Source organism: Trichoplax adhaerens, genomic scaffold (genome assembly GCF_000150275.1).
Source record: "Trichoplax adhaerens TRIADscaffold_2 genomic scaffold, whole genome shotgun sequence".
In the NCBI taxonomy this organism is placed as follows: Eukaryota; Metazoa; Placozoa; class Uniplacotomia; order Trichoplacea; family Trichoplacidae; genus Trichoplax; species Trichoplax adhaerens.
In genome coordinates this window covers 4,328,124-4,350,862 of record NW_002060944.1, presented here as the reverse complement: position 1 = coordinate 4,350,862, position 22,739 = coordinate 4,328,124, and the positions used below count along the sequence as shown (strand labels likewise).

Sequence of the window (22,739 nt, the reverse complement as noted above, 5' to 3'; positions counted from 1 at the left end):
TAATGAAAAGGACGATAGTAATGAAGTTGATGGTGAAGGTGATAAAGAAGAAAATGAAGACGAAAAGAAAGGAGTAGCTGAAGGGAGTGATATTTCCGGTAAGGTTACCGAAGAAAATCTAGTTGAAGGCCGTCATGGAGATAGTAGTAATGAACCAGAAGATAGTGAAGGGGATCGTCATAAGGAAGTTTCTGAAAGTCAAAATCAACAGGAGACTCAGGAAAATGAGAAACCTTCTGATGACAACAGTAATACGGAAGCTTCTATTACTGACGCGATTAGCTCCGATGTAGTTGCCTCACAAAAATTCGTTGACGAGAAACAGGATAACGCGGAAGATGCTGCTTCCTCTCGCTCTCCAGAATCTGGCGATAATTCTACGAAAGGCGAGGTTAGCTAGTGTTTGTTGTATGAAAGTTGATACATTTTGGCATTTAGCTTTTATAGTTTTGTAATTTTGGCTGATTATCTACGTTAATTAATTTAACCGTTACTCAGTCCCCACCTCCAATGCCTGAAAAAGAAGTTAAGGAAGCATCATTATTTGATGATGAGGACCAAGACTTGGACTGGATGAGTTAAAAAGCAAAATTTATTTGTAATATGATATATTGTAATGTGATCTTTTCTTCCATAAGTATTTGAATATTATGCAGGTAGGATATTCCTTAACCTGATGATCTATAATACGCGTACAGTAGTTGCTATAATACATGTAGTTTGCCTTACGTTATTACTCTGTTACAAGTGTTTTGTTTCTACGTACAAAATATCTCAATTTTACTATCGATTATCACCACTTTTTATGTGAAAGAAACAATAGTGAAATACGAAAGTACCTTTTATTCTATTTTTTATACAGTAAGATTTAGACATTTTATATAGAACCTTTATTAGCAAGAGTACCAGCACGATTGAGTACTAGTAGTAATTGTTACAATTTCAATATTCATGTAGAGTTTTAGTATTTAAATTTTCCTAGTACAAGTTTATTAATTCAAATTGAAATTATTAGATGCGATACGTAAAGATTCAGCGATAATTAATTTGCATCTGGCAGTTTCTACAATTATCATGAAAATATCCAATAAAAAATTCAAGTCAATTCTTGATTGTTCATTCAAGCTGACATGACTTGCGTTCTAATCGATCATTATTATGCATAGACACTGTGGAATATACTCGTATAGTAGTCCATGATACATTGATACAGTGTCTAATAGTAATGTACATATCCGTATTAAATTAATATAGGGTAATTAATAAAGTATAGTAGAAGCGTAGATGATATATACCGTAGTGTAGAATAAGTAGTAAGATGCATGCAAATGGTAGAAACTTTGTAGTCAAGATGATAGATGTAGGAATATCATATGCAGATTCATGTACGCTGTTAAAAGATTCAAGCAGTAATCAATTTTACCATGATAACATATACGTTGCTACATCCAGTAACTGAGGTATTAAGAAACATTGAATTGGTAGCTTCTGATAATCCGTAGCATAATGTTTACAAAGTCAATGGCGTATGCGATCACTGAGATATAAGCAGGCATTAAAACTAATCGATTGTATGGTATAGTATTATAGTAGTCCATAGGGACATTAGACTAATGGATTCTAATAGTCTATGACTTTATGATTGGACTCTAGTATTAGTATTTTCTAGGTGGCCGAACTATTCTTAAAAAAAATACTGGAGCCATTTCTACCTTTGGCATACTGTACTACTAGACCAACTAAAGAGAAATCCTGAGGTGGTTTTGTCAGTATCGCGTGTAACACGTTCAGTTTTACTTGTTTGGGAATTGGTTTTAACTGAATTATCGCCACTATTACATGCTTTTCCTACACAATTTTATAGTACCGTATGTTATACAATCAAAGTCTGCTAATTGTGTTAAACATTGGCAAAGACTTGTTCGAGACATTTCCTCTTAGCATTGTTTAGTTCAGGAGGCGAAACGAAATTTGAGCTCGCTGAAATCTCAAATGATGACAGTTCACTTTGAACACGCAACTAAAACACGAAATGATAGAGATTGCCAATTACTATTTATTGGCCAAAATTGAGAATCAGATCATTTGCTAGTCAATGTAACATCTTAAAATTATGCACTGTACTGTTCTCAGATTCGCTTCAAAGCTAGCAAGTTGGTTACGCATAATGACAGAAAAAGTCCTTGCTTTCATTTACTGTTCGTACAAAAGGAGGCGGTAGCATACCATACCGTATCATGCCATTTTTTTGGACCCGTATGACTACTGTACTGTACCGTCTGTACGTACGTCAGTCTACTGAGTGTAGGTGAGTATATGACTGAGACTTTGGAGAAGAATAGATAGAGTATTTGTCTGCTAAGTTTCTGACTGAATCACGTACTGTACAGTATTGTATACTAGACCATATGAGTATAGCAAAGGTTGTTTGAATCATTGGTTACCCCCTCTCAACTGAGATGTCCACTATTACACACCGATACTATTGAACAATTTTGTCAATGAAGGAACTTTTAGTACTCGTGCAAGACGAATTTACGCAACGTCCAATAGATATTCTAATAAATTCGGCCATTTGTTTTTGACGGACTGGAATATGCGCCACGTCCAGTACTGTACTGTACTGTGACGTCGTACAGTATACTCGTATGGTCTCTGTACTGTACACTGTACACTGTACACTCAATGGGAGTGACTTTGAATTCATTCATACGCACAGTCTGGCTCAATCACAAATGGACACGTAGCGAACTGACAGTAAAATAAACAGGGAATATTGACTGACCTATGACCGATTTCGTCAATGGAAATATTAGTACATAACTTATTACCAGGATTCATTAGTCATTGTTAGATGGAATTTCTAAATTTATGACTACCTTTTGTCAAGTAAAATTACCTATTCACAATGTGCAGCACCATAGGCAAAGAAAAAAAAAAAAATCAATCAATCAATAATAAGTACAGTACAGTACTGTACTGACGTCAAGTCATTTGACACAACTACAGTACAGTATGACTGAAATTGACCATCGCTCTCAGTACAATACACTCCAGTTAGCCCTAAATGGACGTCTCTCCTACAGTACAGTGTACTGTACACCGATGCATTTTCTAGTATGGACTGGACGCCTACAGTACAGTACAGTGTAAACTACCGACAGTACTGAGTACTCAGTGAGTACTGTAGGTAGAGTACTGCACTGTAGGACAAAGAATAATAGACAGACTACTACTTAGAATCTGTAGCGATTGTGTGACGTAGAAAATAATTTTTTTCTTCGACATTTTTTCATTGCCAATTTCACTGCAGTCAATGTCAAGTTATTAGTCCATTTTTTTCAATATCAATGCTGACTAATCACTACAGTTGGAGTATTCTACTATTGGGCAAGACATTGTCAATAATTTTATCCTCATTTTGTACTATGTAGTAACTGAATTGGTTATAGTTTAAAGGAGGTTGAAGGAATTGCATATTACCAACTTGGTGCCAACTTGGGATCAATCAACTGGCATGGACAATATGAAATTCTTTTTCTTTTACCTACTTATCCTCGTCCTCCGTCTACATGCAGGAAGGTAATAGCGGCGGTATTTTTTGTATCTGTTTTTACTAAGACTAGATTCGCCTTTATGTTAATTCTGGACTATTAGTAGGCAATTGCGCTGGCAGTGATAGGCTGATAGCTACATTTTACGTTGTGTTATTTTCTTTTTGTCTCGGTGAAATGATAGCGTAGAGTGGTTGTATTGCAATGTTACATTTATCTTCTATGCGATTCATTTTCTCAACTTATAGTATCTTTCAATCAATGATTTTAACCTGATGGATCGCATCTTTTTTGACTAGGTGCGATAATGATAATGATATGAATGCTAACGCTGAGCAAATTGGAGCTTCTAGGATACAAAATAATCTGCAAGGCTACAATTCCAATTCGGTAAATTAAAAAACATGCTACGAGTCTACAACCACTGGTACCACTACTATACATCAGTATGGAATCCACACTCTATTGGAATACTGTACTTCCATGTCTGCGGTAGTGCTGGAACTTTCTTCCATCACTATACAGGAAATAATAATATGATGCTGTAATACCTCACTTGTCTGCAATAAGACCCAATCTTTCAACTCTATGCTCTAAATTCATCATTTCGTATCGATTGCATTGTTGGCTCAGAATACTTTGGAAATTTCCGTTGCGGACAATAGCTCAACTTTTGTCTGTTAGTAGTTAATTAATTATTTGCATGTTAGGAAGTATTCTTCACCGCATTTTTCTTTCTTGTCAGCCAGTAGTAAATTGTACATATATTATTTGTTCATCACAGTGCTATTCAGCATCGTTTGTGAGATGTTTGATGGAGAATTTTCTTTTCATAACCGTAACATTTAAAATAGTTACAAGTTTACGCCTACTAGTGCTGTACTATGGCTACTGTTATAAATTGAAGTTGATGGTTAGGAGTCTTCAGTTGGAAATACCCATTCAAAATCGATATCGACACTTGCTGAAACGAAAAGCTGATAATTATGATTAACAGATATGTGTACCGTTAGATGTCTACGTTGTCATATCGTAGAATCGTCGCCGAAAATGTGCAGCGCATGCAAAAGAGTTTACTACGTAGAGTATACGGTATTCTTTCAAGTCAGCATAAATGCTACTGCAGGCAGTACTGTATGTAGGATTTGTTTGAGGATACCTCTACTGTAATCCTAACCACTTACAAATGTACAATTCCATAGGTTCTAATAGCAACACATGTAGTATTATTCCTATCAATTTCGTTTTAGCGATAGTGAAGATTGAAATGTCTAATGAATTAAATATCGCCAGTAGATACGTACTGTACTGTACAGTAGAGAAAGAGATGCAAGGAAAATTTTAGCCGTATTTCGAGATAGTGATTTTACTTGAATTACTAGCATATTGCTGTTGTAGGCATTCAGACTTTCCAGTGTGCCTACCCGTTCAAAATTTGCGGTACCTTGAATTAAGACATTGAATTGAATCACTGAATTCATCAATTCAATGACTAATTCAAATCAGCATTGAAATTGAATTAAGTTATGTTAAAATGAAAGAAGTTGATTTGAATTGAATCTAAATGTGCAAATTTTTCAGTGCCTTGAATATCATTGAATTCAATGACTGATTTAAAGCTGAGTTATGTTCAAATATATACGAATGTGTATGCCACGGTCTATGTTGATGTATACAGTACGACGTTCAGTATATTTATAATGCACAGTGACAGGCTATAGCAGCGACTACTGTACTTAATGGAGGGAGGGGGGGGGGATTGACAGAATTTGAATTGATTAACTGTAAATTGAAGTGACTCTGGATTAAAAAGAAGTGATTTACAAAGATGGAAACTACACAAAATTGAATTACATGAATAGAGGTGAAAATAAAACTAGTTAGAATCACTTGGAATCGAATGGGTAAGCCCAAAAGTTCAATTTTGAAAGGGTAGCTGTGTGCACACCTTTGTACAGTAATTGTGTTAGATTATTCACAGAATTGTATCAGCAAGATTAATGGAGCCCTATGCATGCTTGCCTTTTGAGCACTATTTATGAAAGAATAACAGACGAATACGAATAAATTTATAACTACCCTATCCTTTTGATGTTCAACAGTTAATTATCTTTTTCTTTATTTGTAGATTAATTTACATTTGAATCTGCAATTATGATTTAGCAATACTCAGTCTTTTATGCATTTCATTCACAATTTTTTAACACCGTTGAATAAATCACGTCACGTACAATTTTTGTAACACTAGTGATTTTACAACATTTTTGAATACTGTAATGTTGCAAGATTATTTTATTGTGTAAAAGATGCGCTTATAAATAATATTATTATTAAATAGAGGTATGGGACAGGATATTTCTGTACTGTGATCTTACCCTTGCGTGTAATTTCTCAATTTCTTCCCTTTTAAAGCTTTTTAACTAGTCCTACGAAATACTGACACCGTTACTGACTAATGTTCTTGTCCTATTTGTAAAATGTGTTTACTGTCAACTTGATAATAATACTTATTATAGAGGAGATATTTAATTTATTTCAAGTAATTAGCTTACAGTAAACCACTATTATTACTATTCAACATCTACGTATATCACTGAATACGGAGAAGAGGCTTTGCAACTTGGATCAAAGTTTAACAATTTCAATTTTTTATTCAATTTGCGGACAGAACGATGTATCTTATGATGACGGAACGACTTCATCAATTGGAGCCTCAGACGATAATTCCGGTCATAGCCAGTCCGATGAGCAAATCATTCATAATGATGACAAACAACTCGATGAAGATGAAAATGGGGAAGCTTCACATCAGAATTTGAACCTAGACGTTAAACAATCGCTAGAGTAAGTTTCTAGCTTTTAGTAAATTAATCTATACTGCAGCACATGACATTATAGCTAAAATGAAACTTTTATTATTACAACCGTACCCAGGTCGTTAAATTCACTCACGAATCGTAATTTGTATGAGTTGTTGTATGGTGTATAGTATATATGGATTTTACTGAACTTTCCTGGTGTAAACCTTGCAGTATATGTTGTCGGATTGATATGCTTTAAGACGTAGTCGTAATCCTCAGGAATGATAATTATTGTTAAGATCTCTCTGTTTTATTAAATTGTTGTACCTTAAAGCGTAGTTGGAATCCCCATAAATGATAATGTTTAAAGGTCTCCCTGAAATGTTTTCAAACTTTCTATGATCAAGGATCTATTTACCCCTAGTTGTGATACTAATCTTTTATTGAAGTAGTTTATTAAATGATAGATTATTCATCTTTCAGCCTTAGAATTAAACAAAGTTATACTGTATAAGGAGATATAAGTTGATTTATAGAAGCCAAAAGTACTGTAATATACTGTAATACTAATATCATAATAGCAAGCAGAGTCCCGTTGACTCTAGCATTTATATATGATTCATTTTTTATCATGCAGTGATAGGCAAGGATACTTTACTCACTAATATGTTACATAAAATGTGTTCTTGAAGGTTATATTCAATCATTGTAATTTATAAATCTAATTTTATAGCGTCGAGCTAAATGAAGCAGTCGATGATATAAAGAAAGATACTGATAAATTACCGGTAGTCCCGCAAAATATGGTAAAGAATGAACAAACTACTGAAATCGATGTTGATAACATGAAGGCCAAAATAACTACGGAAAAGGAGGAAGATACAGCTATGCCATCCTTTGAAGAATGGAAAAAGAAACAGTTTGAAGATAGCATGAAGCGAGGTAGGCTAAAGTCTAAGTGTCATGCTTTCATTGAAATATGCATAGTATTTTGGTTATGTTATAGAGAGGTCATTTTAATAATTCGTTATACAATTGCATGAAATATCAGTAAGACATATTATATTGGTTTTCATTTCTTTATGCAGGGCATCACAATTCTATATCAGCTAGTAACAATTTACCTCGTAAAAACAGACAACCGTCTCAAAATAACTACGCTTCTTCTAGTTGTGGGGCAAAGATTGTTGAATCGAACTCTGAAGCTAAAGTTAGTGTTCCACTTAACGACTTAGTATCGAGTTCTGGATGCAGCAGTATTGCATAATGTCATAACGCACTTTATCGTATTAATTCATATTTGTATCATTTACATAATTTATATGCTACTAGAATGCCGAAGGAATATTAATAGGTGATAAAGATGTTTACATGAATAACCCATGTTCAGCGAATATTTGGTATGTAAAACTGTATTAAAAGGTTTACGCGTACGTAAAGTTCGATTAATGAATGTAAAGTAACTACCTCTTTAGAAATTTTGATAATGTATTAGTCGCCTTTACACTATTGTGCAATATAAAATTTTCTAATTTAATATTTCCATTTTTTGGATTGTCCATTATATTCGACAGGTTCGTAATTGAACTATGCGACCACCTCAAGATAGAATCAATCGAAATAGCCAATTTAGAATTGTTTTCATCTAGACCAGAGAGCTTTCGTGTGTCTATAAGTCAAAGGTAACCAGTAATATGGGTATAGTTCCTAAAAATTACGTAGAATAGTCGGTTGTGAAGTAGCTATTAAGATATTTATAACATAATGTATTCCTTGACGATAGAAATCCTACCCGTGAATGGAAAGTAATAGATACTTTTAAGGCCAAGTAAGAACAATGATATTAATGCGCTACAAAATATACATTATTTACCATTTACATATAATATATTTTTATACAGAGACGAAAGAAAGATTCAGAGTTTTGCGATGGATATAGACGACTTTGCAAGATTTGTTAAAGTTAGTAGCTATTCGGCAGTATACAGTATTAGAATGATGTCTTTTAGTTACCGACATAAATTGTTGTTTCAGGTTGAGATACTTTCAGTTTTTCGAGATGAACATTATTGCCCATTAACCTTTTTTCGTGTACTGGGAACTACCTGGGTTGACGATTTCGATGATTCTGAAACCGCTGATAATGATTTGGACGGGCAAGATACATCTATTAAAGTGAATTCATCTCAACAGATAGATAATTCCACAAATGAGAAATCTGACGGTATTAAAACACTAACCTTGGGCATGTGATAGCATTGATATAATCATATAACTTCGAAAGATGTGCATACACGTAATCTCAATAACCTAAATTTTTCTATAAATAGTAGTACAAGAGTCTAACAAAGGGAATAAATCTACAATTATGGGATTAGGCTTAGGTAAGTTGGTATTAATAGATGTTGTAATACAGAAGACTAGCAGAGTTTACGGTATTGTTGGTGTATTTGATGCCATTTTTACTATATTACTCGGTAGATGCTGTCATAACGATAGTTAAAAAAGTCGGTGAAGCGTTTACTAAACGTAGTAGAAATGAAACTACGAGTGATCATGCTATCGGAAATGATAATCATAACCTTACAGGTATGGTTGTATTACATATTAATGTAATCATCGTGTGATAATAATTCAAATTTCAACATGTATAAGGATACATAATGCTGTTAACTACCATTTCGTAATCGACTCTCTTAACTCAGTTCCGTTTTCATATCTATTTAGGATATTTCCCTAACTACGACATTTGCTACATGTACGTATATATATATATATATATTTATATGTATACATGTGCTGTATGCATTTAATAATCCCAGTATTATCATATAGCTGTTATTGATCATCATTTTTCTTGATATAGAAAAAATGAAACACTGAGTTTGTATTGGTATCTTATGGTAAAGTATAATCGTAAATTTATCGAAGCAATTGTAAATGCAACTTCGAAATCTAGTCAGAAAATATCTAATGAGAACGAAAAGAACAAATTAGGGGATTCCGGAAAAAAAATTACGGCAAACAGATACGTCAGTAATGATAAAAGTATTGAAGATGTTTCTATCCGAACATTCAATTTTATGCCATTCACAGAATATTGTCAATTTTTGGACTTGCCTTTTCGCGCTATTTTCGGCAGTTATGTTGAAGAAATTGCTTCAATATTTTACTTGCATCACTGTCTAAGTTGTTGTGTAATCATAAATGATCCATTGTATAATACATCTACGATCAAAAAATTCGATAAGTTATCTAATTTAATTCCAAACAAGCCTATAAATGAAGTCTCTTCAATCGATCTTTCTCCTCTTGCGCAATTGACGTATTCTATGAATTCAATTAATCAACCTTCTGAACTCGAGCTCAAGTCTGATACTGTTTCTACGCTAGAATTTGATAAATCGATTGAACTTATCATGCAAACAAATCTACCCATGCAAGAATCACAGCCAGTTATTAATATTCAATCAAGTAGAACAACGGTACAAGAACAAAGTGGCTCCGATTACTTGCTGTCTCCAGGAAGTAAGGCATCTGTTGTTAATAAAATGATATCTACGAGCGATGGCTTCGAAAATATAGATCACGAGTTCTCAACAGTATCTTCGATACTGCAACCAAGTGTTACTGTAGATAGCTCAGAATATAAATCTAAAGTTGCTAATGTCGATTCTAATAAGAGACGTGATGCAAGTGAATCGACATCTAACTCTAAAAATGAAACTACGCCATCATCAAATTTAACTTCGGTTGGTGGTTCTATCCAGTCCACGCTTGAAAAATTATTAAATGTTGACTTTGATTATGATTTAGATATCGATTTTAGTCCTTCAGAATCAGCAACAGTTCATAAGACTGGCGCTAATCGAGAATCAGTATTAACACGTCTTAATAACAGAATTAAGACTCTGGAAAAAAACTACAAATTGACAACTTTGTATTTGGAAGATTTTAGTAAAAAATTTGTCAAAAGATTGGATGACGTCCAGAAAGCATCTGATAAAAGAATGAATCTTCTAACTTCTCTGATTGAGCAAAATACTAAGTCAGTTCAATCATTAATGAATAGATTAAATCATTTAGAAATTAATTTAGAAGATATTACAAATGAAATAAGGTCAATTTCTGAAAAAAGCCATCATAAAGGATTTGGTGAAACCTCCGTTTGCTTATTGATCGAAATCATGTGTGTGTTGATTGTATTATGTTTCGTTTTCTCAAGCAAACAGAAGAGAAACAATACTAGACACTAAGTGTACGTTATTGTTTCTAATTTTGTGGTTGCTATAAGTATTTTAGGCTAATAATACAGATCGCAGGCTGTAATTGACAGTTTAATCTTTGAATGATCAAATCTTTCAAAATTTTGTTGCGATAGGATAGTTAGTATATTTAAACGATGTAGATTCCTACTCGTCAATAACTATCCCTTACGCGTACATGTATCATTTATCAGAATAGGAATATTCAGTAATTTTAGTCAACAATTTTATTATTAAATTATAAGCAAATTGAAAATCCAACAACTGCGACATAACATTTATTGATGATCAATGATCCATTTAATTCAATTGAAAAATTAAATTTGTAAATGCTCTATTATATTTGTATTGGTATTGGCACAGAACGATCCATCGTGAAAGTTTATGCCCTTATATGATAAAGTTACCGTAAGAATAATACCAAGCGATGAGATGCTTGGTGAATTTACTTTGGATTGACAATGTAAGACTTTAAATGAACACAAACCCAGACAAAGTCTGTATAAATTCTTAAACACTGATACACTTTGTACTGATGTCAAAAATTCATTTTGTTGACTTCAAGAGTAATAAATGAAACAATACCATTTAAATTAGATTTTTTTAATTCGCTTAAGTAAAGGCTAATAAAATAAATACTTACGCTGTGATTAATTTCATGAATTATACAAACACGATACTAAGAAGATAAGTGCTACGAACACAGGCCTATCAGCTTATTTCGTTTCAAAACTCTTCCTTTTACAACACAGCCAATTATTCGATTATTAACAAAATCAGCTTGTCTATACACTAATGCATATAATATCCTTCAGTTTATCAACAAGCAATGCTAATATAAGATGATTTTATAACATTCTACTATACAACGTCTAACATTTTTATCATTCCAACCTTAGTTATTAGAACTACAAATGGCATTATACAATACATTTGACGAAATATAATTTAGATTTGGATATTTTGTAGTTTTAGATATGTAATCTGAAATTTTTTATAATATAGTAGGTTTTAAGTATCCTTTAAATGATTTGATTTCGATGCCCAAATTGTACTTGTAGACAATAATAACATAACTGATTACAAAATAAGGAACCAGGAAATCCAGACTTCACGCTCTGCGTTGTGTAAAAGAGCTCCTATGGATAATAATGCTGATAAGTAATAAATTTAACAGTCTGCCAGTACAAACAATTTTAATCTGGGTTGTTATAGTTACTGCGGTGTACGAATACAAGGCCTATTTATCTGATATCTCGAATTATTTCAGTACTATGTAAATCTCATTACAAATCATTGGCAAGTATTCGTAAAGTACTCACTGACAGTAGTATTAGTAGTCATTAGTTATATTAATTGATTTTATTAATTTATACAACCCACTCCTAATTGCAATCTTGATGCCGGAAAACTTACGATTGAAAGTTTGGATTTTTTGCCGGCATTTGATTTTGATTTGAAAAGGAAGAAAACGATGGATTGTTATTATTGGCACCAAATGCTGTAGGTTGTGCAGCAAAACTACCAAATTGATTGTTGCCACCGAATCCTCCTTGGTTGCTGGTAAATGCCGAGTTAGTACCAGGGGGCTGGTTGGCATTAGAAAAGGAAGGTAAAGAACTTGACGCCCTATAAACGTTAATGTTAGTATATCAATTTTAATATATCAATTTTAATAATTAATTGTTGTAATCAAACTTTCACAATAATTATTCTCAATATATGGATAATCTTTACCCAAACACATAATCTTTCTGGACAGAAAAAGAATTTGGATTAAAACTCTGCGATGGTCCACTAAAAGTTGCCGTACTGCCGAATGTATTGGAGCCTGACAATAAATATTGATCATATAAAAATATATTACCAGATAACTAATATCAAATATATGGCTAATAGAAGGTAACTGAAATATTTTTGGCTTGTTAATAATGACATTATTCAAGAATAATGTGTTCCCACATTGTAATTCATTTTATTATTGGTCAGCAAAAGTAGGAGGATCTAGTAGTATCAGCTACTAACCTAATGCTTCCGATCTTAATTTATTAGCGAAACCCGTATTCGCAGGAGTGTTTTGATTACTCGTTGGTTGCTGAAATTGATTACTAACATTGGTAGCTAAGCATATTAGAAATTCAATTAGTTAAAAAACTTCTTTACAATACTTATGAATAAACGAAGAGAATACCAAAAGAGAATCCACTTGTCGGGCTATTGAAGGGTCCAGAAGCTGTTTCTGCGGTTGTTTGCGCCTTGACGCCCCCAAAAGGATTAGAAAAAGTAGATGTAGACTGCTGCGAAGGTTTTGAACCGAGACCGGCAAAGGTATTTTTAAAATCTACAAATAAAAATTAGTTAAGCTTGCGAATTATCAAGAACAAAATCTTACTATCATACCAGCGTTAACGCCTTCACTACCATCAACTTCCATATCAAAATCCATATCGCCAGTGCCCGTTTTTGGCCCTGTAGATGGCACAGTTGCCACCGCTGGTGTAGAAGTGCTTTCAGTAGTGCCGGGATGAGAGCCAAATAATCCTCCTTGCGAAAAGGTTACTTCGCTTTTGGAAACAGTATTGGGATTAGAAACAGTTCCTTGAGCTTGTGGAGATACTACCGTATTCGGCGATTTAAAGGAAGATGAAGTGGAATCAGAACTTGAAGGTTTCGTAGAAATCGGAGCAAAACTAATTCCTGTCGTTGAGGTAGGATTGCTGAATTGACTCGAAGTAGCATCTAAACAAGAGATATTGTCATGATTACTAATGATCTTTAGAGGAAAATTTTCTATAGTTAAAGTATACAACTTGCAAACAGTGCCTACTACTATATTGTCTAGTATCGCGGCTTAGAGTACAGCCACGATTTATGTGTATGTTTCCAATTTTGATGTGACGACTACATAAACATTAAGCTTTCTCATCCACTTTTAAATTAAAGTATTCATTACAAGAATTAGCTTCAGCTTACCTTTAGTAGATACAGTAACGCTCGCCAATGTTGGATTTATTGGTAGTACATTTTCATGAGTAGCTGTAGTACCAGTGCCTTTAGCAGAATTTAGCGATACGGATGGCGTAACAGAAGCTGTTGCAAGCGTCGCTGTGGTCGCTAATGATAAACTCTTTGAAGTAGTTTGTAGCATTGGAGGACTATTTGCAGCAACATTAGAATTTACCGAAGAAATACTACTAATACTAATCTCCTTCCCGGAAGTGACATTTGTTTCTGCTTTAGTACTTAGAGGGGATTGTATGGCTTCAGGGGCATTTTTATTTTTCTCAGTGACATCATCTGACTTTAATTCATCAGGATTAGAAGATAAGGATATCGCAGTAAAATTTGTAGTTGAACTTTGCGTGACAGTGTTATCATCTTTGTTGGTACTCTGATGGGGTTTAGCTGTTTTAAATTGAAAGTTTAATGTTCCAGTTGTAGTAGAAGCACAAGTTGATGGCACCGTCGATGTTGGAAAGTCTGCACCAGAACCCAACGAAAATTTAAAAGCAGAGCTAGAGGTTACCGGGTTATTCACTGTTTTATTTTCATTTTCAGATACTTGTAGTTCTGTTTTATTTGTTTCCTTAATCATATTAGAATCAAAGTTTACAGTTGCTTTACTACTTGACTGAGATACTTGTGTTGTGTTGGCAGAACCAAAACCAAAAGTGAATTTAGGAGTTGCAGTATTATTAGAAGATTTTGACGTAGGATTTGTACTGGGAAGAAATTTTGATTGTCCATAAACTGTTCCAGCAGTTTCTTTGGATGCGAAATTGAATTGAGGTTTGGGCGGTGATATTGAGTTATCAGTAAATTGTGTTGTAGGATTTTTAGAGAAACTAAATGTAGAGTGCATTACTGAGGTCGAAGCTGGTTCAGCGGAAGTCGTCTGGATATTAAATTTGGGAATCGATGTTGTGGTCGAAGGAGAAGTTACCTTGGAAGTGACACCAAAGTTAAAGCTTGATAAAGAAGGTTGCTTATGTTGACCGACCACGTCGGATGAAGAAGTTAAATCAGAGTTACTTTTAGCTACAAGTCCAGGTGCATTCTCTCCGAAGGACATTGAAGGAATATTTGACGACATAGTTCTGGCTGCTGAGGTTTTCTCTGTACTTTCCTGAGATATAAAATTTTTTCCTAGTCGGGCCGCTGCCGCACTGGCAAGGATCTGACTTCCACTATTTTCTAAGCTTTTAATTTCAGTTTTTAGACTTATGCCATCTTCAATTTCTTTAATAAAAAAATTTGGAGTAAGATGAAATAAGCTTAGAAATTTGGAGATACACATTGAACGAACCTTTTCTTGACTCGATATTTTTCTTAAAAGATAAGGCGGGCTCCGGTTCGGAGGAAAATGAGATTGAGTCATTCCCTTTCAGGATATACGTACTGTCAATTGCAGAGTCTTGTTTGTTACTATCATAACATACTTCAGTTTGAATACCAACACTCGACGTTTTGATATTAGCACTTTTGGTACTTTCATAGCGCTGATACCGCTTATCTTCTAATTCAACCGACTCTAGGTAGTTCAAGGGAATACGACTGGTGGTAAATGTAGCTACATTTACAATGAAAAAGACATAATGAGAGTATGTAGAATGATTTAATGACAACTAGTATGAATGACAATGAGCAACCTTTCACGTTTGTATGAAATAGTAACTGCCCGCCAATATCTTCTTTCAATTTATTCTGTTTATCGGTAGATAATCCACCTTAAGACAGACAGATAAAAAGCATTACACATACCGTTACCATAGATACAGAATATGCTATTACCTTTTGTCAAAGCTTAATACATTCTTCGTCAGCTTACGAAAAAAATGTTTAGAGATACCTGTTAGTTGTGGTAAACCGTCATCTAATTTTTGCCTAGCAAGCCTATCCTTTAAAGCTTCAATATCTACTTGGCTAAAGGATTTAGAGAAATTTTACTAGGATTAGCATATTTAATCGACACTAAAAAGTGAAGGCTTCATCGCAACTATCATACATATGTATTTTCTATTCATACTGACTTTGTAAAGTGTTCATTATTAGAGATTTCGTTGCGATCTTTGAAATCACGGTGACATTTTTTAAAAGTAGATAGAATATGTTCGATTTCTTCATCGTATTTAATAAGAAGATCGTAATTGTCGTTTATTGCTTTCTTTATGGCATCCAAAACGTACACAAACGGGGATCTAGAAAGGTACAAATGGAATAGTAAACGTAATAAATTGAAATATTCTTCCTGAGGTATTGTGTATTACTTCCTGCGCCTTGATGGAGACGACATTATCCACAACTCTTCGAATCTTTCATTTATATCCCTACAGTACGAAATGTAAATAAGTACCATATCTTCTTGTGATAAGGAATGCATTCTAATGGCAGTAAGGTAATATCATGCTTTATCTTTACCGCGTTTTGGAATCAACAGACTGATATAGCTCCAGCAGTTTCTGGTGTAATGCTTCTGAAGATGGATCTAACTTACGACTCTATTTTAATGGGATCATTTACATTTTAGATTTTTATAAGCCATGAAATCGAATCTTACATAACGAACCTTGAGCAATCTTACATACTCTTCATTTCTCCAATTGTCCAGATCATTGCTGTATGGATGGAAATAAAAATTATGAAAGAAATGAATTGCAAGGAATAATGAATTACTGATAAATATAACCTACCTGGAATTTAATAAATTATTCTTAGCGTAAGCAAGTTCAATACCCAATTGTTTAACCAATGAATAAAAGTCCTATGATGTACAAAACTTTACTGTTAAACTATTGCAAAAATTTTGTTTTATTGCTAGCAAATCAGTCAACGTACTTTCATTGAATCCACTAATTCTTTGCATGTGTCATGACAGTTGCTACAATCGTCTCGAAGCTTGTAAAATTCCCTTGAAAAATCGTTTGGCTTCTTATCATCAATAGATAGTAAATTGGTAATCCTCAACCTCAATCTAGCAATTTCCTGTATAAAGTCAGAAATCTGCAACATATTATATTAACAAGATTAGAAAATATTTTAGCAGATATGACTGTATCATATGGGTCAATAGATAAAAAACTAACGATACGTTAATCTACCAACTTACCTCTTTCAAGGAATTTCGCGCGAATTTTTCTTGGTTAGCTTTCTCCTTTTGCTTTGCTGTACTGACTGCAGATATTAATTTCTGACAAAAGACTCCACAATTTAGTATGATTTAAATATGATTGCAAGGTTGAATTTATAGTAGAGATATAATACCTGTTGTTGCTCATCAATAGGTGCTTTGTCAACCAGTGGACTGTTAATATTTAATTTTATTCCATCTAAGATTTAATTGTATAAACATTAAGAGCTATTATTATCTTTGGCATGTTTATTTTTCTGGAAAATGATATAATCATAAGCGCTGCTATTACTAATTTACTTGTACTAAAATACATTTAACTAAACATATATATGCAAAGAACCTTTCGAAGGAGTTGATTTGGCTTCATCATTGGGTCGTCCTTGACTTGGTGGCTGATCAAGATTAAGGTAATTTATTAAGCGAAAACAACAGCAATAGGATGCCCTTAAAAGTTGACGTGAACTATAGTAAGTATTTTCTTACTTGTAATTTTGACCAGTTTACATTAGCGGTTTCTTTCAGACTCTTACTGGAACTCTGTTCTGGGACACCACTAATAGCAGTTCGTACGGAAACAATATCTGGCTGCGCTTTAGTAAATGAACCAACTTGAGCTTTGAATGGGGCCTGCGCGAAGCTGAATGAAGCACTAGTAGATGGTGGTCCTAACGGACTTTTCGTATTATCTTGGGCTCCAAATTGAGGGACATAATGGCTACTTGTCATAAAGCTTTCACTTGTGGGTTTCTCATTCTTTACAGGAATATTACCTAGATAATAAAGGAGGTTAAAAAAATTAATATTGCTACTGCTGTAATCTTATGACTCAATAAAAATATAATTATTTTGTAAATCGAAAAGTTTAAATACTAACTTTTAGATTGATATTAATGTACGATTAAGAGCAATATAGATACTGTATATGGCACACTAGACATTTGTTACCTGAAGGCTTTACACTGGATTCATCTGATTTCGTGAAGGATGGCTTTATTTGCGATGAAGAAATATTAAACGATGGAGAGATAGCTCCAAAATTGATCTTTGGTTTATCTGCTACTGTCGTCAGAGTAGAAGAGGTGTCCCCACTGCTTCTTGCATTAAACTGAAACGGCTTACTTAGCGCTGCAGCAGGTTGGGTGGAAGTACCACGGAAAGAGAACGTTGCCATTGTCTCAGTTTTGGTTTGTGGATTTACTAAAAATAAAATCATTTTACAGTTAAATGGTAGGACTACATATCTTTAATATTTACAATTGCAATTTAGTTATATTATACTGTACAACTGATTCTACAATTCTAGTAGCATCTAAAAATAAAATGTAGTAAGTCTACATTCACTGCAATTATAAAATATTTAAATTTTTTCTGTCACGGAGATTCATCCTTACCGAATGTTCCTACGTTTGGAGAGCTAGAAAGTGGTTTATTCGACTGTACTACGCGCGCATCGTTATTCTTTTGTGCAGTATTACGATCTTCTAGTGTTGTCGCTGTAATACTCGCAGCAGTATTTTTCTGATCTGTATGTGGATTTATAAGATAATATAATTAAAGTAATAAACAGCAGCAAGTAATAAAATTTATTAAGACTTATATGAATTGACTAATATTTCGAAACACTATGTAGCGAATTCTAAGATATTATTATTTAGTACCTGTAATTAACAAATTTAATCGAGCTTCGATATCTTCACTTATTACGTTATCTTTTATGTCATCAGGATTGAATTGTTTGATGGTTTTTATAATATTTGGGGCTGCACCTTGTTTTTCATTTATTAAATAGTACCCATGTAACACTCCATGATCAGTAATCATAAGCATGATAGGACATGCCGGGTGTTGTCTATCTTCCCCTGTTTCATGAGTACGTATATATGGTTGTAAGAAGCAAGTATTCTAAATGGATGGCTAAAATTTCAGTTTTATTTCATCATTAATGAATTATGTAAACTGTTGATGTACCAAGTGATAGCTTAACGTTCGAAGAAAAATCGAATGACAATCCAGCAGGAAAGGCATCAGCGTTTGATGAAAAATCAATTGGTACTTCTGCTCGACTGCCGTCAGCCAGATCCCACCAAGTACAACCCTGCGAGACCAAGATTTAAAGTTGGAACTATTGTAAACAGATACTAATAATATTATATAAAGTGGCTCTAACCGAGGAAAATTCCCCTATGGTCGTTACTTCCATTGCATTAGCGGAAGCAGAAATGGCTAAATCCCTAAAATTAATAAGAAAATTGGATTTAATGCTGCAATATCAAGTGAGCTAAACTCTATTTACTTCAGGTGCAATCTTACCATTCTTTGATATTAGATATAAAGAACTGATCTACTCTTTTTTCTTCCATTACCATTCCAAAATAGGTATCTTCAAAGTCTGTTATCTTAGGAGCGGCATTTTTCTGTCGTCGTACCGTACGATGGATTATGATTAAAATGTTAATTGCAAATAGATTAAAATTAGAAAATTAAAGCGAGGACTTACTGGAGTGTCTATTACTACTAGTGAGGGGGATTCGTCGCTATCGTCTTCATTCCCCGATAGTACAGGCATATAAATAATCATAAAAACGTGACCAGAGAACCATAGAACGTCCGTCACTGAAGAAACATTATCACACAATCAGAAAATAGATACCAACATGTAAAGGTACTAAATGTAGATCCAACTAGAACCTTTATGTGGAGTTTTTAATCCGCATGAAATCTGCCGCTGAGCAGGCTCATCAGTTAACTAAAAGATGTTATTGAAAATAAGCAAATTTAGTCAATTTGATTACCCTCCAGTCGAGATGCTATATTCATTAAGTACGATATGTTAGCTTAAAACAGACTTTGTATTGTGTAAGATTCCCATGAGCGTCACCAATAAGAAGTTGCGTTCCTTTAGGACTCCAGCATACTAAAATCACCCAATATAATCCGGCTTAGTGTTGTGTATTTTTTGTACATTATAAAACACTAACTATCTATATGTATGATACTCTATTACAAAAAATTGATTATAGACATATATTAAATGCAATCATACTAGCAGTAGCCACAGGATTAGGTCTTCTACACCATGTCTGCTGTATATTCTTCCAGTTGCTATCAAAGGCATAAACCGAAACGCTCCCATCGCTCAAACACGTAGCGAAATTGTTCGTAGTACCAGGATTCCATTTGCAGTCGACTAGATATAGACCTAAATACATCGATACATCAATTTATTTGTTATAAATGAAATGATAAGGCCACGTATAAACATTGTAACGTTGAACATACCATCCTCATTACACAATGACATGCCTGCAAAGAAGTTCTGAGTTATGTTGCTCTGCAAGCACATGTAGTATGAAATACAAACATTATTACACGAGAGAATACACAGTACAATATAACATTTGCTTATATGACATCTTTGTGGTAGAGACCGGAAAGTTACCAAGTTTTAAATAACAATATATAGTATCTAATTTTAGTAGTACATACCTGACGAAAACGACCAACTTTGGCGAATCCGATGCATGGCCTAATTTTGTCCCTTAACATGCACACTGCTAAAATCTCACCATCAGCTGATATAGCTAGAAAGGTTATGGAGTCTTTTGGCCTTTGCATAGAGCTAATTGGTCGGCATCTATCTCCTATGCAATTTTGAATCAGTAACTCCAATTAGTTATTTTAATGTCAAGTGCGACTTTGTTGCATGTGTACATACAAATTTTAATAATTGCAAAAGAATTTCATTAATCCTTTCCAATAGAAAGAAAAGGGAAAGAACACCCTCTGTGTTACTATCCTGTAAACTATGACGTTAAGTACTTAACAAATAGTTGAAGTTTGTATTTTAGTGTCAAAATGCATAATATCGTGCAAAATAATCCAACGGATAATAATAACCTTTGTAGGGTTCGTCTCTGTCTTTAAAATCTACTGCATCCAAGTCGGAAAAAATTTTCGTTTCGTAGGCTCTTAGCTCTAAGAAATACAAATTAAATTGCTGTTTACATCTATCAGATTTTACTGAAAATTTAATCAATGCCAATTTATACGCAGTCCTAAAAGTGGAACTATTGGAAAATTTTTGAGCCTATTTTATTTATTATTATTATTATTATAGATAGCGCGTCAGTACTCTACTCTTGCATCATTGTACAGCATAGAAGCGATTAAGACTTTACTACAAGCACTATACTTGAATAAGAAATGTTGCTTTCAATACAGTAGCTCAAGGATATTGCTGGTTACGACCATGCTCTGTTCATAATCACCTACACTTCTTTACTGCTCAACAAATATCTACTGAGTACAGTCACTAATGAAACTTGTAGTATGCTACGCACGAGCTACCAATCTTAACTCGATATCAACTTTTGCAATTTTTGTGAGAGACTAATTATTGCTGGTCTGTTATAAGCAGGCACGACAAGGATGTAACCTCGTCTCTCTCTATGGATTTTCTGTAGCTATGGTATGAAATAGCTTTCAAAATTATTGATGACATCGATAAAGAGAATTTATCAACAGTGATATGTTTACAAAATAACTGTAGCACTATCTTTAATATATCAGTAGCATATTAATTGATATCATGACTATACATTACCATTTTTCCAAGCGATAAAAGTTAATCCATGAATTGTTGAACTTGCTAACAAATTGAAGCGATATGGACCGAAATCAAGATTGTCATTGACAATTTGAATGGGTTTCATATGCCTATAGTGGAAGTGCTATATCATGCAAAAATGGCAATGCAATTCAATAACCAAAACAGTCCATATTATCATTTCTAGTTAATACATTGATGCAATGCTCGATCGATCTAATACTAGAATAAGATACAGCATTAATAATCTCGTCAACGATAGAATAGTAAAAGAATAATTTCCAGTATAGTGCTCATTGCAACGCTTTTCTGTAGTCACACATTACATCCAGGAGTTGTTAGCTTTGCAATACTCGCATTTACAGTGCGGTAAACGACACAATGATCGTCACCTTGCTAAGCTGTAGAATGGATGGTCATCATACTGCATGAGCTACAACTGTCAAGACTGTGATCGATAATCAATCGAAATAAAGCAGAAATAAAAGTTACTCGAGAAACTCTGCAAATCTCCAATTACTTACGCTGATTTCTTTCCTTAATTCTACCGCCATGATGGATATCGTATTTCTGAAGTACAGTACTGTACTGTAGTGTTCTGATCACCCACTAGCGTATACTCTACACTACAGACTGTAGTGATAAAGACAGACTAGCAAGTGGCAAGGAATCTCAAGTCGCTATATCCAGTACTGTACTGTACATGTACTGTACTGTCTCTTGGTACGTACTGTACACTGTACACTGTACAGTACAGTGTGTTCGCTTTGAGGTCTTTATGGTCTGATCAAAGAACTGTAGTATAGTCACCCAAAAGGCTGTAAATTACTATAGTAAATCCTACCTGCTCATACTCAGCGTGATCTTTTTCGTTTTAGATAATTTAACACTAATGTTTTACGACATTTTGAGAACGAAATTCATCAAAATTGTTATGTATTACATTCTGAATACACTACAGCATTACCTTGGCACTTCTAGCAGAGCTCGCATTAATACGTACATGTGTAGCGAGTAGATAAATAAAATCTTGTACCAACTTACGTTCAATTATGAAATTCCAATTTACTCCCAAACAGAATAAGAAGATAAGCTTTAATAATGAATAGTTTTTGTCTATTTATGCTCTATGTGGGTTTATGCAGAATAGGCAATCGAAAAAGACCATGACGATAGCTGGATACGGATACTTATTATTAGTTATTATGGGGGGGGGGGAAATTAAAGTAGGATAGATCTGTATTTAAACTTTTGCAAGCTTCCTATCAGTAAAGCAAGGCAAAATATCATGATAACAGAAAACGTATGTAATTTTTCTGACTTACTGCTGTATAAAGTGATAATAAATTGATTTGTTTACATGCTCATGTACGTTAATTAATT

General features: G+C 33.8%; 2 protein-coding genes across 2 annotated transcripts in view; both read left to right on the top strand.

Moving 5' to 3' along the window:
• Window positions 1-582, top strand: part of TRIADDRAFT_53397 (uncharacterized protein) — a gene marked incomplete at both ends in the record, with an annotated part of 7,699 nt that extends 7,117 nt beyond the window's left edge. The window contains 2 exons of the mRNA XM_002109922.1: window positions 11-391; window positions 499-582. Of these exons, the coding sequence (XP_002109958.1) occupies window positions 11-391; window positions 499-582 (465 nt within the window). The remainder of the gene's footprint in view (window positions 1-10; window positions 392-498) is intronic.
• A 2,935-nt stretch (window positions 583-3,517) lies between these two features.
• TRIADDRAFT_53396 (uncharacterized protein) lies at window positions 3,518-10,611 on the top strand (the record flags this gene model as incomplete). The annotated part of the gene is made up of 14 exons (XM_002109921.1): window positions 3,518-3,582; window positions 3,854-3,944; window positions 6,223-6,398; window positions 7,089-7,297; window positions 7,444-7,565; window positions 7,688-7,755; window positions 7,930-8,037; window positions 8,139-8,183; window positions 8,257-8,317; window positions 8,390-8,579; window positions 8,686-8,739; window positions 8,837-8,944; window positions 9,083-9,113; window positions 9,222-10,611. 14 exons carry the CDS (start codon window positions 3,518-3,520, stop codon window positions 10,609-10,611), a joined length of 2,718 nt encoding a protein of 905 aa, XP_002109957.1.
• Window positions 10,612-22,739: the final 12,128 nt, after the last annotated feature.